Below are 18,486 nucleotides of genomic sequence, written 5' to 3' on the forward strand. Positions count from 1 at the left end.
ATAATTAAAATACTGTACTGCTCTGATGCTGGTTGTTGTGCAGGTGAAACTGGTCAAGATGAGGGGAGATGTCTCCGTGATAACAAACTTCCAACTTCAAACATAATCCATGTGAAGAAAGAGCTGAGTGAAGATTCCTCCAATGCCAATGGTGAGCTCACAGGCTTGTTAAATACTCGCAAATACAACCCATCTCACTGATGGGGGTTTTCAGGGGAAGGAGAAATGGAGAGGGAGAGAGAGAGAAGGAAGGGGGGATGGAGAAGAAGGAAAGGGAAGGAGGGAGGGGGAGCAATGAGGAAGGAGGAGCAAGGAGGGTGGGGTAGCAAGGAAAGGGGGGAAGAGTGAGGAGGGGGCTGGGAGAGCAATGCCTCACCAAACATCACTATGCACTCCGGGAGGGGGATGGGAGCGAGGAGGATGGTGGAGAGACAAGGGGGAAGTGGGAAGGGAGAGGGGGAATGGAAGCAGATAAGCATGGGGGGAGAGGGTTCTTGAATTGCATTTGGTAGTGTCACTTGTGGAAAAGTGGGGGTGGGGGGGGAAGGAGAGGTAGGATAAGAAGGAAATGAGGTACGGTGAAACCACGTTAATACAGTATGCGGAGACCATCCGGAGATGCCCATGAGGGGTTGAGAGGAGTGGGGAGGGGGTTTGGAGGATGTAAGTGTGAGGGGAGGGGGAAAGAAGGCAGTGTGAGGGGAGGGGAATGTGGTGTGAATGGAAGGGAAGGCAGCACGCGGCGAGAGGGAGGCAGCATGAGTAGAAGGGAAGGGAAGACAGTGTGAGGGGCAGGCAAGGAAAGGCAGCATGAAGGGAGGTGAGGGGAAGGGAAGTGTGATAAAATGCACCCAAACAGCAACATTTTCTTTTTAACCGCCGGGTTCCACATAAAACCAGGTGGGAGCATTTAAAACCTACACTGTCTTCCTGGCAAAGGCCTGCATACATGCATGTGTACTCGTACATTTAGCGACCTTTATACCCCTCCGGACGGCTCACTCTGCATCTGATTCGTGCATGCTGCACTCTGGGGAAGCAGTTTTAAATTCAAAACTAAACCGTCCCCTCAATAGAGGGGGAGGAGTGGGGGATGAGAGGGGTGGGAGAGAGAGAGAAGAGGGTGTGACGATTGGTGATTTTGGAAGCAAAACTATTGCTAAGATCTCAGAGGCTGATGTGTGGTGTGTGTGCTATGTCATCGAACCTTCCATGGGTGGACCAATTATTCACCCTTAGTTGGTGATTCTTGGATCTGTTGAACAGATATTGCAGCAAACGTATCGTGAATATACCACCAGAAATCTTTCTATGACAAAAATGTTTTTCCTCCATTTTTGAAACTACAAAATAAGATTAAATGAATTTTTTTTTATTTGACTGAAGTTCCTGCAGTTCGGTATTTTCATGCAAATCACCCGTGGGCTATACGTGAAATTAGTTACAAAAATTCCATCTGCGGGGAAAACTGATGTGCGGGTGATACACAGTATTTCACCATATGGCACGTGATAATAATCACCAAAATTGAATTATCAAGGATATACAAAATTAGCAGCTGTTTTTAAAAATTTTTGCAAGTTTAATTGTAGTATCTTTAATTGCTGTTCTTTCACATAAAGTATTTTAAAAATTCCAAAGCTATTTGAAGTACTGGTGAATCGTCTTCCGTAAATAAGATACATAACCAGTTTCTCTGTTGCCGTGCTCTTCTGCAAAATGACAAACTTTCTGTTTGAATTTGGCCGAGAAAGAAACCTTTAACGTTTTCTCTGACTTGGACTGACAGCAGACATTGCACGGCAGGAACTTGGAATGGTATGGACGATTTTGTGTAATGATATGAAATTCAAGTCTGTAGGGTATTTATACGTTTCTAATGGATGAGCAGCGTGGTTCGGTACCGCATCGGTACTGGAAACCACGCTCGTTTTTAACACCAGTACAGGAAACTTTAATTATCACAACCCTTTATCAAGATATTCACTTTAATATCAATTGCTTATTCACCGCAGTTGTATTTGAAAAGAGCCGTTTGTTGGCCATTGACAACAAAGCCGTGCCGTGTGCTGGAAATATGGAGATCGTGTATCTCCCGTGTAGCTGGTTTGCAAAGTATACCCGTGCACACGTTATTTGCGCCTGATTTTTTTTCACCTTTTTCTCAGGTGCAGGGTTTAGCAGAGTGTGGGGGTATTTGAGTGAAAATATGGAAGTTGATTTCTTCAATTTGGGAACGCTGTCTTGTTGAAATAGAGGAAATTGTGGTGTCACATACAACAAAATCAGGTACAAATAAGTGCCAGATTCAACAGTTGCTTTGTTGGTTTTTTTTTTTTGTAAACTTACTTGAGGCTCATGGAAGAGCCAGTACACTATTCAAACAGATCAGGAACTAACAAACAAAAACAGGACGCAAAACACTCATGTATGGAGAAAGAAACTCCAAGGAGTAAAAACTGGAAAATTTAGAGGGCAGATTATTTTGGTGGGGTTAACGAGGGTAGAAAAGATCATTGTTTTGGATTGGGGATGGTGTGAGATGGTGGTGAACAGCTGTCTTGAAGACCTGTTGGGAAGAATTATTGAAGACGATGTGGAAGTTGATTCCACAGGTGGGGGAAAAAAGAGGAACAAATGAGTGGAGGTGAACAGTGATCCTGGATTTGGGTAGTTTTACCGGAAAGGGGTTGATTGTAGACCGTATGAGCCCTGCAGAAACCTGGGGGTGGGTGTGGGGGGCAAAGCATGGAAAGAGCAGAGGGTGCAAGACCAGAAAGGAGGTCGTGGAAGACAGAGACCACCAACCTGTCTGCCATGGGAAAGTGATACGTCTGTAGACTCGGCTTAATTTTGGGGGAGATTCCAATGATCTTGAGGCCCTTGGTTTCCACAGCGTCAAGCTGAGCAAGATGTGAGGCATGTGAGCCAGCCCAGCGGGGAGGGTAGTATTCCATCGAGCTGCAGATGAAGGCCTTGTAGGTGGGTAGGAGTTATATAATACAATAATAGAAATCAGGAACTCAAAATGAATTTGATGACGATGGAAAATAGTTGAGGTATAGTTATTTATTTATTTATTTATTTCCATGAGTCATTACGGTACAAGGTGGACCCATTATATTCATGTCTTTTGTTTTATAAATGGAAGACTCACTCTTTTGCAAAATTGTCTATACCTGACTGATTCCACATCACTCAAACACTCGTATAATCAGTTATAGAAAGATCTTCTTCTTCAGCTTTCGGCTGCTCCCGTTAGGGGTCGCCACAGCGGATCATCCGTATGATCCGCATCGTGATTTGGCACATGTTTTATGCCGGATGCCCTCCTGACGCAACCCTGGTTACCTCTTACAACACAGGGATATGGTACACCTATTTTAACCGGGGTATACACCGGCCCAGTACACTGGTACTCACTTCGCCGACCTCGGAAGGATGACAGGCTGAGTCAACCCCCTGGTGTATTAATTCAGTGGCCCAACGGGGCTTGAACTCAGGACCTTTTGTATTCCAAGCCGCTGCCCTAACCACTGCGCCAACACCAGGCTTCCAGTTATAGAAATATATACTTTTTAAAATTATCTCCGCCACCGAAGGTGGACAGAGTTTGTGTTTTCACCCCTGTTTGTCTATTCGTTTGTCTATGAGCAGTATGTCTCAAAAAGTTAGGGATGGAATCAAACAAAACTTTGGAGACAGATTGGGTGTGTGATGATGAATTGATTCGATTTTGGTGAAGATCCAGATCTGGATACGAGAATGTTTTTTTTGTGATCTTTCACAATTGAGAGATCAGGCGAAAAACGATATATGGACCGATATCTCAAAAAAGTTATGGATGGATTCGGAGGAAACTTGTTGGCCAGGTTGGGTTTGTGCCAATAATTAATGGTTTCCATTTTGGAAAAGATCTGGATCCGGTGATGAGAGTTTTTATATATTTAACCTCAGCCATCTTCGAAGATGGATGAGGGTTACTGTTTTCACCCCTTTCTGTTTGTTGCTTACGAAATCTAAAGATTTCCTAAGTATATTGATGCCTTCCGTTTCTGTTTGTTTGTAGGCACGATAACTCGAGAACGGAAGAAGCTACCAATGTCAAATTACACCATGTGGTTCAGGAGGGTGATGGCTAGTGCTGATTAGATTTTGGTCAAAATCGGTCAAAGGTCAAGGTCACGGTGAGGTCAAATATTCGATTTTTGATGGTTTGGTACAGATAACTCGAGAACGGAAGAAGCTACCAATGTCAAATTACACCAACTGATTCAGGAGGCTGATTACTCATGCTGATTAGATCTTGGTCAAAATCGGTCAAGGTCACAGTGAGGTCACAGTGATGTCAAACATCCAAAACATTCGATTTTTGATGGTTTGGTACAGAATCATCGTAGAAACTTCTGGTTTGTGTCGCTACCTTCTCAAGAGACAGCTTTTATTAGACAAGGTCAGAGGTCAAGTTGACGATTTCGTAAGTACCAGTCTATGACTGCTTGTTTGTTTGTTTGTTTGTTTGTTTGTAGGCACGATAACTCGAGAACGGAAGAAGCTACCAATGTCAAATTACACCACATGATTCAGGAGGGTGATGGCTAGTGCTGATTATATTTTGGTCAAAATCGGTCAAAGGTCAAGGTTACAGTGAGGTCAAACATAATTCCGTAAATTCATGTGGAGAAATGGAGTATTTTTGCTTCGCTCAACGTTACGAGTTCGTTTTAACTTCGATTTTAATTTTGTCTTCGGTTTTTGCGATCGCTTAGAACGCTTAAAACTCGGTTGTCGAAATTCTGGTAAAAATCGGATGTTTTGGAGACGTTTTAAGATTGTATAAAAAATATTTCACTCGACGCGTCACGGGTCGTCACGTGATGCAGTGCACTCGAGCAGACGCGTCGTTGAGTGACGTTAAGGTTTTGCGTGGAGAAATGGAGTATTTTTGCTTCGCTCGACGTTACGAGTTTGTGTTAACTTCGATTTTAATTTTGTCTTCGGTTTTTGCGATCGCTTCGGACGCTTAAAACTCGGTTGTCGAAATTGTGGAACAGCGATGAATAACTGATATATATAATAAATAATAAGTCTTTTATCATATTCTTCTGAAAAGTAATACACCTATTATCTGGCATATCCTGCTGGTACTGAATCACTTTTTTTAAAAATAAAAACAAAAAAATGGAATTTTTATAAGAAATCTAGTTTTTGTCTGGGACTCATTATCTGCAAACCACAGTGTAAAATCGTAGACCACAATGAATTCAGAATTCAAGCTCCCCTTGGGCTTCTGACTGATTCATGCTTTTATTAGACAAGGTCAGAGGTCAAGTTGACGATTTCGTAAGTACCAGTCTATGATTGTTTGTTTGTTTGTTTGTTTGTAGGCATGATAACTCGAGAACGGAAGAAGCTACCAATGTCAAATTACACCACGTGATTCAGGAGGGTGATGGCTCGTGCTGATTAGATTTTGGTCAAAATCGGTCAAAGGTCAAGGTCACAGTGAGGTTTTTTTTGTCACAGTGAGGTCAAAGGTCAAATATTCGATTTTTGATGGTTTGGTACAGATAACTCGAGAATGGAAGAAGCTACCAATGTCAAATTACCACGTGATTGAGGAGGGTGATGGCTAGTGCTGATTAGATTTTGGTCAAAATCGGTCAAAGGTCAAGGTAAAAGTGAGGTCAAACATCCAAAAAAATGATAACTCGAGAACGGAAGAAGCTACCAATGTCAAATTACACCAAGTGATTCAGGAGGGTGGTGGCTAGCGCTGATTAGATTTTGGTCAAAATCGGTCAAAGGTCAAGGTCACAGTGAGGTCAAACATCCAAAACATTCGATTTTTGATGGTTTGGTACAGAATCATCGAAGAAACTTCTGGTTTGCGTCGCTACCTTCTCTTGAGACAGCTTTTATTAGACAAGGTCAGAGGTCAAGTTGACGATTTCGTAAGTACCAGTTTATGACTGCTTGTTTGTTACTTACGAAATCTAAAGATTTCGTAAGTATATTGATGACTTCTGTTTGTTTGTTTGTTTGTTTGTTTGTAGGCACGATAAATCGAGAACGGAAGAACCTACCAATGTCAAATTACACCACGTGATTCAGGAGGGTGATGGCTAGTACTGATTAGATTTTGGTCAAAATCGGTCAAAGGTCAAGGTCACAGCAAGGTCAAATATTCGATTTTTGATGGTTTGGTGCAGATAACTCGAGAACGGAAGAAGCTACCAATGTCAAATTACACCACGTGATTCAGGAGGGTGATGGCTCGTGCTGATTAGATTTTGGTCAAAATCAGGCAAAGGTCAAGATCACAATGAGGTCACATATTCGATTTTTGATGCTTTGGTACAGATAACTCGAGAACGGAAGAAGCTACCAATGTCAAATTACACCACGTGATTCAGGAGCGTGATGGCTAGCGCTGATTAGATTTTGGTCAAAATCGGTCAAAGGTCAAGGTCACAGTGAGGTCAAACATCCAAAAAATGACAACTCGAGAACGGAAGAAGCTACCAATGTCAAATTACACCCCGTGATTCAGGAGGGTGATGGCTCACGCTGATTAGATTTTGGTCGAAATCGGTCAAAGGTCAAGGTCACAGTGAGGTCAAACATCCAAAACATTCGATTTTTGATGGTTTGGTACAGAATCATCGAAGAAATTTCTGGTTTGCGTCGCTACCTTCTCAAGAGACAGCTTTTATTAGACAAGGTCAGAGGTCAAGTTGATGATTTCGTAAGTACCAGTCTATGACTGCTTGTTTGTTTGTTTGTTTGTTTGTAGGCATGATAACTCGAGAACGGAAGAAGCTACCAATGTCAAATTACACCACGTGATTCAGGAGGGTGACGGCTAGTGCTGATTAGATTTTGGTCAAAATTGGTCAAAGGTCAAGGTCACAGTGAGGTCAAATATTCGATTTTTGATGGTTTGGTACAGATAACTCGAGAACGGAAGAAGCTCCCAATGTCAAATCACACCACGTGATTCAGGAGGGTGATGGCTAGTGCTGATTAGATTTTGGTCAAAATTGGTCAAAGGTCAAGGTCACAGTGAGGTCAAATATTCGATTTTTGATGGTTTGGTACAGATAACTCGAACGGAAGAAGCTACCAATGTCAAATTACACCACATGATTCAGGAGGGTGATGGCTAGTGCTGATTAGATTTTGGTCAAAATCTGTCAAAGGTCAAGGTCACAGTGAGGTCAAACATCCAAAAAATGATAATTTGCGAAGGGAAGAAGCTACCAATGTCAAATTGCACCACGTGATTCAGGAGGGTGGTTGTTTGCGCTGATTAGATTTTGGTCAAAATCGGTCAAAGGTCAAGGTCACAGTGAGGTCAAACATCCAAAACATTCGATTTTTGATGGTTTGGTACAGAATCATCGAAGAAACTTCTGGTTTGCATCGCTACCTTCTCGAGAGACAGCTTTTATTAGACAAGGTCAGAGGTCAAGTTGACGATTTCATAAGTACCAGTCTATGACTGCTTGTTTGTTTGTTTGTTTGTTTGTGAACAGTATTACGGAAAAACTCCTCGACGGATTTCGACGAAACTTGGTGGGGGGGTTAGGTATGGTCCAAAGATCATGCCATTAAATTTTGGACTTGGTCCCCCCCCCCCAAAAAAAATTGTTGGAGAAATTTTTTTTTTTGCATTTCTACATGTTTTAAATGATTTCCAACCCCCTCCCCCCAAAAATTGTTACCCCCCCCAAAAAAAAAAATTAAGAGAATTTTTTTTTTTTTTGCATTTCTACATGTTTTGTGATTTCCAACCCCCCCACAAATTGTTACCTCCCCCAAGAAAAGAATTTTTTTTGCATTTCTACATGTTTTAAGTGATTTCCAACCCCCCCCCCAAAAAAAAATTGTTAGAGAAAAGAATGTTTTTTTTGCCTTTCTACATATTTTAAGTGATTTCCAACCTCCCCCCCCAAAAAAAAATTGTTAGAGAAAAAAAAATTTTTGCAACTCTTTTTTCAACAAAATTTTGATTTTTTTTTTTTTTTTTTTTTTGCATTTCTACATGTTTTAATTGCTTTCCACCCCCCCACTCGTCACCCCAAAAAAAATGTTGGAGAAAAGAACTATAACTCTGTCAGCACTGTTGACATCATATTTAATGAATAAGATATAAGGTTCACTTGAGTGACCCATCAGTATTGGCAGCGGAGGTTTTGCACTCTCCCGAGTGTTCCCCCTCAAGTTTGCAATGTGATTCTTCACCATTGAAAGAAAGGGCCAAAAACGATTTCTAGCATGATATTTCAAAAAGTTGCAGATGGGTTAGGACAAAACTTGGTAGTTGAGTTGGGTCGGTGACAACAACAAGGAGATTTGATTTTGGTGAAGATCCGGATCCGGACATGAGAGGTGTTTTTTTTTCATTTTTCCCTCCACCACTGAAGGTAGACAGAAGTTATGTTTTCACTCCTGTCTGTGTGTCTGTTTGTTTCTCTGTCTTTGAGTGGGATGTCTCAAAAGGATATGGACCAATTTCTACGAAATTTGGTGGACAGGTTGGTTGTGTGAAAAGGAAGAATTGATTACATTTTGGTGAATATCTGGATCTGGATCTGGATTTGAACACGATAATTAACCTACGCCATCGAAGTTTGACAGAGGTTAGTTTTCACCCCTGTCTGTTTGTTTGTTTGTTTGTGAACAGTATTACGGAAAAACTCCTGGACGGATTTCGACGAAACTTGGTGGGGGGATTAGGTATGGTCCAAGGATCATGCCATTAGATTTTTGACTCGGTCCAAAGTCCAATATGGCTGCTGTGGCGGCCATTTTGAAAAAAATATTTGAATTTTTGTTTTTGCATTTCTACATGTTTTAAGTGATTTCCAACCAAAAAAAAAAAAAATTTGTTAGAGAAAAAAATTTTTTACAACTTTTTTTCAAAAAAATTTCGATTTTATTTGAAAAATATTTGATTTTTTTTGCATTTCTACATGCTTTAAGTGATTTCCAACCCCCCCCCCCAAAAAAAAATTGTTAGAGAAAAAAAACAAATTTTGCACCTTTTTTTTCAAAAAAATTTCGATTTTATTCTTTTCACATTTCTACATGCGCGTCGATCGAGTTTAGTTTATTCAATCGTGGTTCAGTAGAGTCTGATCCATTTTGACCTACAATGAATAGGATATCAGGTTCACTTAAGTGACCCAGCAGTATTGGCGGCGGAGGTTTTGCACTCTACCAAGTGCTCCCCCTCTAGTTTTTTTATGTGATTCTTTACCATTGAAAGATGGGGCCAAAAATGATATATAGCATGATATCTTAAAAAGTTGTGGACGGATTATGATGAAACTTGGTGCATGATTTGTTTCCCATTGTGATGATGAACGTTCCCTGTATAAAGATCTCCGCACTAATCCTTCTCAGTTCCTGAAGTCTCATCAATAGGTTTTATCATGGAAACTTTCATTCTGCTCCACTTTTGTACCTCTCTCCCCACTCGCATGGTTTCAAGTTGTTGAAGAGTAATTGGTTCGTTCAAAAAGATGTTGATTGTCTTCCTGGCTGTTTTAGTAATAATAATAATAATAATAATAATAATAATAATAATAATGGCTGTTTTTGAAATGCATCCTCATGTGTTGATGATGTTTTTTGCATCCCTGTGACGAATCTTTTTTTTTCTGACCAATCTTCAGAGAGACGGACCCCGGTCATTAGGATGTTGTCACTTACCAAGAATACTGTCACTGTCAATGAAGATTCTTCGCAGCAACACAAGAAGTCTATGGATTGCAAACAGAACAGCATTCCTCGACCAGATCTGATGAAGATTCCCACTTCTGAAAACATACACAGGTGTGCTGTGTGCAATCAATCATTCGGTTGCATTTATTCCTATCAGAATCACCAGAGGATGCACTCCGGAAAAACACCGTACACGTCTCATGTTTGCAATGAAACATTTATGCAGAACTCCTTCTACCGGACACACATGAGGACACATCCTGATCCTGAGGAAAAGCCGTACAAGTGCCTTATCTGTAATAAGTCATTCAAATGGAAGTCAGCGTTCCAGGTGCACATGAGGATTCATACCGGCGAAAAACTGTTTAAATGCACTTTTTGCAAAAGATCCTTCAGTCAGAAATCAAGCTGCTACATGCACATGTGTACACACACGGGGGAGAAGCTATACAAGTGCAGCGTGTGCAGCAAATCGTTTTTCAACTCCTCGGCCTACAACAGACACCTGAAGATTCATACTGTCGAGAAATCGTACAAGTGCAGCGTCTGCAGCAAATCGTTTTTCAATTCCTCGGCCTACAACAGACACCTGAAGATTCATTCTGCAGAGAAATCGTACAAGTGCAGCGTGTGCAGCGAATCGTTTATCAATTACTCAGCCTGCAACAGACACCGGAAGATACATACTGGAAAGAAATCGTACAAATGCAGCGTCTGTCATAGGATATTCCATTCCAACTCGCACTGTAAGAATCACATGATGACTCATACTGGTGAGAGGCCGTACAAGTGCACCGTGTGCGATAAAACATTTATTCAGTCGTCAAACTGCCGATTGCACATGAAGAGTCACACCGGTGAGAAGCCGTATAAGTGCAGCGTGTGCAGCAAATCGTTTATTAGTTACTCAGTCCGTAACAGACACCTGCAGATTCATACTGTCGAGAAACAATTCAAGTGCAGGATCTGTCATAAGTCATTCCGTTCCAGCTCGCACTGTAAGAATCACATGATGATTCATACTGGTGAGAGGCCGCACAAGTGCACTGTGTGCGATAAATCATTTATTCAATCATCAACCTGCCGATTGCACATGAGGAGTCACACCGGTGAGAAGCCGTACAAGTGCAGCGTGTGCAGCAAATCGTTTTATTGTTACTCGACATGCAGCAGACACCTGAAGATTCATACTGTTGAGAAATCATTCAAGTGCAGCGTCTGTAATAAGTTATTCCATTACAAAGCAAACTGTAAGAATCACATGAGGACTCATACTGGTGAGAGGCCGTACAAGTGCAGCGTTTGCAATAAAACGTTTTGTGAGATTTCATCCCGCCAGCAACACATGAGGATTCATACTGGCGAGAGGCCGTTCAAGTGCACCGTGTGCAATAAGTCGTTTATTCAGTCATCTGCCTTGCGAGGACACATGAGGACTCACACCGGTGAGAAACCGTACAAGTGCACCGTGTGCAATAGATCATTCAGTCAGTCCTCATCGCGCCTGGGACACATGAGGACCCATGCTACGGAGAAGCCGTATAAGTGCATTGTGTGTAGCAAATGGTTTAGTCATTACTCGAGCCGCAAATCACACATGAGGATTCATAATAATGATAAATCGTTCAAGTGCAGCTTCTGTAATAAATTATTCTCTTATAATACGCACTGTCAGACTCACATGAGGACTCATACTGGTGAGAAGCCGTACAAGTGCGATGTGTGCAATAAATTCTTCAGGCGCGTGTCACACTGCAAGATGCATATGAGGACCCACACTGGTGAAAAGCCATATTCCTGCACTTTTTGCAAAAAATCATTCACGCGGAATTCACACTGCCAGTTACACATGCGGATTCACACTGGGGAAAAGCCACATAAGTGCAGTCTCTGTGATAAATCATTCAGTGACCCCTCAGGCTGCCGTGCACACGTGAGGACACACACTAAATGACCTCATTAATGAACAAAAACATTCATATACACGAAGTACAACAGAAATATCTCCCTTACAATGACATGAGCTCGAAAACGAATCATCATACAAATACCTTTGAGTATATGAGAATCATCAAATGTCAAAAACAAATGTTTTAAACAAATGCCAAGGAATACCGACGTGGAACGAGGCTGATCCAAACAACATCTCTCTCCCCAAGAAACAAAATCAAACCCATAAACTGACCAGCAGGACCATTGTTCCAATACAGTTGTGGGTTTAACAATAGACTCACAAAAATCAGAAATCAACATGCTTGATACCAAAACCAGGAAGCTCCTCAAGAGACACAAAATGTTCTACAAAAACCAGTGCATCCAGAGAATGTACCTGCCTCAACAAAAAGGAGGAGGTGACCTGATGGAGTTGAACCAAATGCACAAAACAACAACTGCAGGATCTGACTGTAAGTGCAAAGCTCAACACACTACCGAATCTATTTTGTACACATATATGAAGACAAGTCAGAAAAAGGAATCTCTAACTCACCTTAGAAAAGATTTTCAGGAGTGGGTGTCAATAGAAGATGCTTCACATGAAATTGCAACAACATTGAATGCAGCCCCAATGATTGCAAATAAGACAAAGGAAATGTATAAAACAAAATAAACAAACATCTACTTACAATTGGAAAAATGAAAGAAGAGTAGGAATGTTTAAAAGAATAGCTCGGACAGAGTGGGGATAGACAAAAAAAGAATAAATTGAGTGGCTAAGAATAGGTCAGATTAACTTGGATGGAGAACGAGTCAGAATAAATGAACAAGATGAAGGACATGCTCCCAATGGCTTGAACAAGATGGCAGGATTGAGTCAGTCAGACAAGTGTAGGTTCTGCAGGGAAGAAACAAAGCACCAACCACCTTCTCTTGGGATGTAAAAAACTCATGTCAGACCAGCTGTACACACAAAGGCACATCATTGTATGCGGAGTAATCCACTGACACCTCTGGGAAAACGTCATTGTCCAGTCTTGAAAACGAATGCAAGCACGAACCAAAAGCGATCATTGAGAATGAGGACGTAGTGCTCACATGTGACCTGACCCTCCCATTAAGTTTGAACAGAGAAAACATCAAGTTGCTGCCGGACAAAATAGTTGGATGCAAAAAGGAAAGGACATCATTTCTAATTGAGGTGGCAGTCAGTACACGGCCACTTCGGTTTAAATTACATAGAAATTGGAAAAATGATCAAGTACCAGGTTTTTGAAAAATCAAATCAAAAGAACCTGGAAACTAAAGAGCGCTGACATTAATGACAGTTGGAGTAATAAAAAGGAACCTCACTGAGATCTTAAAAACTACACTGGGGAAATGGCGACAAACAAACTACAATTGGAAGCTGTCCGGGGTTCTGTGACTGCAATAAAAAGAATACTTCAAACAAAGAATTGAGAACGAGAAAATTTCACAACTTGGGCTTTAAACATCATCCTTACCAAAACTGAGGATACTTTTAATCCTGGGAGGATTCCATTTCCACCTTCTGAACCCCAAAAGTGGAGATTTACAACCAACGAGAGAAGCCATGTCGGTGCATTTTGTGCAGTAATGCGTTTTCTCAGAAGCGGGCAATACATTTACATTTGATCCCTGTTGGAAAAACAAATTATAATATATTTTGCAGTGACGAAGATGTCAATCGAGTTATGATATGGAGCTATGCACCAAAGCAATAAGCCAGATAAAAGTGAGACCGACCTCAAAAACAACTTATATGTAGCAACTCGAGATAAACACGAGAATTGTAAATGGGATGATCTGGTGTATCGAAGAAAGTAATTTATGCTCTCTTGCCAAACGTATTCCATACATGAGGAGTGGGGAACACATGGAAAGGAATATGTTTGGAGGATTAACTGCAAAAGTCAAAATTATCTTCAAAATTTGAAAGTCCGGTATTGGAAAAGGACACACAATTACATTCCTGTGGGTGGGAAGATGCCAGACAAAAATGTACACGACATGCGTCACGGCAACTATTTTGAAAACATTACCCTGATGAAGGCCACGTCCAGAAACAGATCCTAATTTTGATGAAGGTAAATATTCCCCCAATTGAAAGCATTCACAGATGAGAAAAATAAACAAATGAAAGACCAAGTTCAAGAAAACAATAATAAGTGAATGGTCCTCCCAGGGAATTTTTAAGCAACTGTACTTGAATTGATATTTTACAACAAAGAAAAATACGTGCAGGAGAAGAAACGATATGGATGAATGTACTGTATATTGATGACAGATAAAATTCTTCCAGTAAGATATCACAGCAAGAGAATAAGTCCCATACTGGAGTTGGACTAACTCCTGATGTGATGTCGTACCGATTATCCAATCGGTTTCAGCTGGCAATGACCTGTTTAATTGGTCACTCCTCGATTCTGTACTGTGCGGAGTGTCCCTTTATGATCGTTGGTGGTGATGGTCATGTGATGAGTGCAGTTGAGTGTCATGTGACCTTTGCTCACGTGACAGGTGACAAAGAGCCTCCCTGAGTTCCCGGTCCCATGCGTGGCATAAATTGTAGCGGAGACCTCCCTTCTTGTTGAACGTTGGTCCCTCGACTCTTCCTAATAGATTCCTTTACATCGCACTCAAACCACTTGCTTTTGCTGTTCGAAATCATGACTTCCTTGGTGCTCGAGGTATGGCCAGTGGTCTGCAGATGAGAACAAACGGTTGAATCTGGAATACACTCTGCGGGTCTTGACCAACAATGTTGGCTCATCCTTGCTTTCGGGGACTGTTGCATCTGCCCGATGTGATGATCGTTGCAGTTCACTTGATTGCAATTTACATATTACACCATGTCACATTTCCTTTCCTTCTGGAGCTGGTTCTGCACACCAGTTGTTGTCTCAGACTGTTTTGCGACTTGAAAGGAGTGGAGAACCCCAACCTCGAGAAGGATCATTTTGCCCTGTCAAATCATCCTACAATATGCGGTACGGTGACCAAAGTACAACATACGATAAATATAGATTCTTAAGACCCAGTGAGGCCTATGTTACATTTGTGAACACCAAACTCTGAGGTTTGCATTCAAGTGGTTTGTTGCATTGGAGTTGTGACTTGTACGTTCGGGATTGGAAGAACTTCAAAGAAAATGACAATAAAAAAACTTGTAAAATTAGTGACGAGAACCAAAATGACTTCCTTGATTCATTGTCTTAAAAAAAAAAAGGCTTTCACCCCTGTCTCAATTTTCAGACTGATTCATCATACCCCTTCCTCTCACCTTTATTAAGTTTGTCAATTGTGTTTTAACCTTTGTTTCTTTTCATCTCCTGTTCTCTGAACTCTTCCGACTCGCATATCCGTTTAATTTCCCATCGCATTTCACTTGGATTGATTTGACTTAGTGGGTTGGGGAGAAGGCATGGTAGGGAAGCATACACCACAGACAGACTTAATTAGAATGGAACTCGGTGGAGTGCATACTTCCACCAAGCTGAACAGTTTACATTTTCTATCCCACTAATCGGTCAGATCTGCATCTCGGACCTTAACCAGAATCTAACCTTGATTGTTCTTGTTCCCTACTCAAATTATCCAGCAAGTTCCATTCAAATCTGTCCATAACTTTTTGTGATATCATGACGTACAGTGTCCATAGAAAGTCTCCACCCCCTTTCAAAATTTTCACCATTTGTTGCCTTATAGTCTGGAATTAAATCAGACTTTTTCCACTTTTATTTACACATCATAACCCACAACTTCCAAGTGAAAAGCAAATTCTACAAACTTCAGAAAATTAATTGAAAATACAAAAATAGAATATCTTGGTTGGATGTGTCCACCCCCTTGAGTTAATACTTGGTTGAAGCACCTTTGACAGCAATTACAGCTGTGTGGCTCTTGGGATAGGTCACTACCAACTTTGCACACCTTGATTGGGCAATATTTGCTCATTCTTCTGACCAAAACTGTTCAAGCTCAGTCAAGTTGTGTGGGGAATGTTTATGGACAGCAATCTTCAAATCATGCCATTGGATTTCGGTTGGGGTTATGAGTGGGCCACTCAAGGAGATTTATCTTTTTTTCCTTAGCCGTTCGAGTGCAGCTTTGACTGTGAGCTTCGGGTCGTTGTCAAGCTGACAGGTGAACTTCCATCCCAATTTCAAATTTCTGGCAGAGGGCAGCAGTTTTTCTCTCCGATTTTCTGTATTTTTCTCCATCCATTTTCCCTTCTATCCTGACAAGTGTCCCAATCTCTGCTGATGAGAAACATCCCCATTACATGATGCTGCCACCACCATGCTTCACAGTCGGGATGGTATTCTTTGGGTGATGTTCTGTGTTGAGTTTGCGCTCAACGTAATGTTTTGCATTTAGGCCAAAAAGTTCATCTTCGTTTCGTCAGACCATAAAACATTTTGCCACATGGTTTGAGAATGTCTGGAGTGGTTTTTTGCATACCTCGAATGGGACTCAAGGTGGAATTTTTTGAGTAATGACTTCCTTCTTGCCACCTTACCGTACAGGCCAGACTTGTGTAGTGCTTGGGATAATGTTGTCACATGCACACAGTGACATGCATATCTTTAAAAGTTGCCACTGGCCTCTTGGTGGCGTCTCTAATCAGTTTCCTGCTTGCTTGGTCATCTAGCTTGGTCATCTTGCCTGATCTCGGCAGAGTCTTGGTGGTACCATACTCCTTCCATTTCTTCATGACTGTCTTGACTCTGCTCAAAGGGATATTCAAGGCCTTTGAAATATTTTTATTCCCATTCCCTGATCTGTGCCTTTCCACAACTTCATCTTGGAGGTCTTTTGAAAGCTCCTTGGGGCTCATGGTTGAGTCTTTGCTGTGAAATGCACTACTCAGCAGAGGAAATCCACAGGAAGAGCTGATTTTATTCTGAAACAATCAGAATCACTTCAATTCACACAGATAGAGGCCAATTAACTTGGTGTATGTGATTTTGAAGGTGATTGGTTGCACCTGAGATAATTTACAATTGATATTATCAGCAGGGTGGACACTTATCCGACCAAGATATTCTAGTTTTGTATTTTAAATTAATTTGCTGATATTTGTAGAATTTGTTTTTCATTTGGAAGTTGTGGGTTACAATGTGAAAATGAAGGTGGAAAGAGTCTGTTTAATGCAATATAATTTCAGTGTATAAGGCAACAAAAGGTGAAAATTTTGAAATGGGTGTGGACTTTCTATGGGCACTGTATATCGTTTTTGGCCCCATCTCTCAATGGTGAAGAATGACTGAATTGTTTGTTTGTTTTTTGGATCCAGCTCCAGATCTTCACCAAAATCTTATCACTTAATCCTTCTCACACACCCAAAATGTCCACCAAGTTTCGTTGGAATCCATCCATAACTTTTGAAGATATCGTGCAATATATTGTTTTTAGCCCTATCACTCAATGCTGAAGAATCAATTAAAAATTTCTAGGATCCAAATCTGGATCTGTTTCTTCACCAACATCTAATCAATTCGTCCTTGTCACACACCCAACCTGTCCACAAAATTTCCTCCAAATCCATCCACAACATTTTGAGATATCCTGCTCACAGACAGACAAACAGACAGGGGTGAAAACATAACCGTTGCCCACCATCGGTGGCGGAGTGGCGGAGGTAACCAGGCTGAACAATTTATGGTTTGTGTCCCACTTATCGGCCAGATCAGCATACAAACCTTTCCCAAGACATAATCGTCTTCTTATTGTCACTTACTCAAATCATCCACCAAGTTTTGTCATAACTCGTCCACAACTTGAAATATCATGCGAGATATTGTTTTGGTTCCCATCTCACAATGCTCAATAATCACTTTTAAAATTCTAGCAACTGGATCTTTACCAAAATCGAAACAATTCGTCCTTGTCACACACCCAATCTGTCCACCAAATTTTGTCCGAATCTGGCCATTTCATTTTGAGATATCATGCTCACAGACAGACAGACAAACAAACAAGCAGTCATCGACTGGTACTTACGAAATCATCAACTTGACCTCTGACTTTGTATAATAAAAGCTGTCTCCAGAGAAGGTTGCGACGCAAACCAGAAGTTTCTACGATGATTCTGTACCAAACCATCAAAAATCGAATGCTTGACCTCACTGTGACCTTGACCTTTGACCGATTTTGACCAAAATCTAATCAGCGCTCGCCATCACGTGGTGTAATTTGACATTGGTAGCTTCTTCCGTTCTCGAGTTATCGTGCCTACAAACAAACAAACAAACAAACAAACAAGCAGTCATCGACTGGTACTTACGAAATCGTCAACTTGACCTCTGACCTTGTCTAATAAAAGCTGTCTCTCGAGAAGGTAGCGACGCAAACCAGAAGTTTCTCCGATGATTCTGTACCAAACCATCAAAAATCGAATGTTTGACCTCACTGTGACCTTGACCTTTAACCGATTTTGACCAAAATCTAATCAGCGCTTGTCATCACCCTCCTGAATCACGTGGTGTAATTTGACATTGGTAGCTTCTTCCGTTCTCGAGTTATCATTTTTTGGATGTTTGACCTCACTGTGACCTTGACCTTTGACCGATTTTGACCAAAATCTAATCAGCACGAGCCATCAGCCTCCTGAATCACGTGGTGTAATTTGACATTGGTAGCTTCTTCCGTTCTCAAGTTATCGTGTCTACAAACAAACAAACAAACAAACACACAAACACACACAAACAAACACACAAACAGAGGACGGAAGTCATCAATATACTTACGAAATATTTAGATTTCGTAAGTGACAAACAGACAAGTGAGAGAGCA

The 18,486-nt window shown here is 41.1% G+C and overlaps 1 protein-coding gene across 1 annotated transcript in view; it reads left to right on the forward strand.

Moving 5' to 3' along the window:
- LOC147009944 (uncharacterized) overlaps positions 1-14,836 on the forward strand; it is a 34,399-nt gene extending 19,563 nt beyond the window's left edge. The window contains exons 4-5 of the mRNA XM_085863252.1: positions 44-151; positions 9,684-14,836. Coding sequence (XP_085719378.1) covers positions 44-151; positions 9,684-11,686 — 2,111 coding nt within the window. The 3' untranslated portion in view covers positions 11,687-14,836. The remainder of the gene's footprint in view (positions 1-43; positions 152-9,683) is intronic.
- The last annotated feature ends 3,650 nt before the right edge of the window (positions 14,837-18,486 follow it).

This window comes from Eptatretus burgeri, chromosome 17, assembly GCF_056783735.1.
Source record: "Eptatretus burgeri isolate ZD-2024b chromosome 17, Ebu_testis_v1, whole genome shotgun sequence".
Lineage (NCBI taxonomy): Eukaryota > Metazoa > Chordata > Myxini > Myxiniformes > Myxinidae > Eptatretus > Eptatretus burgeri.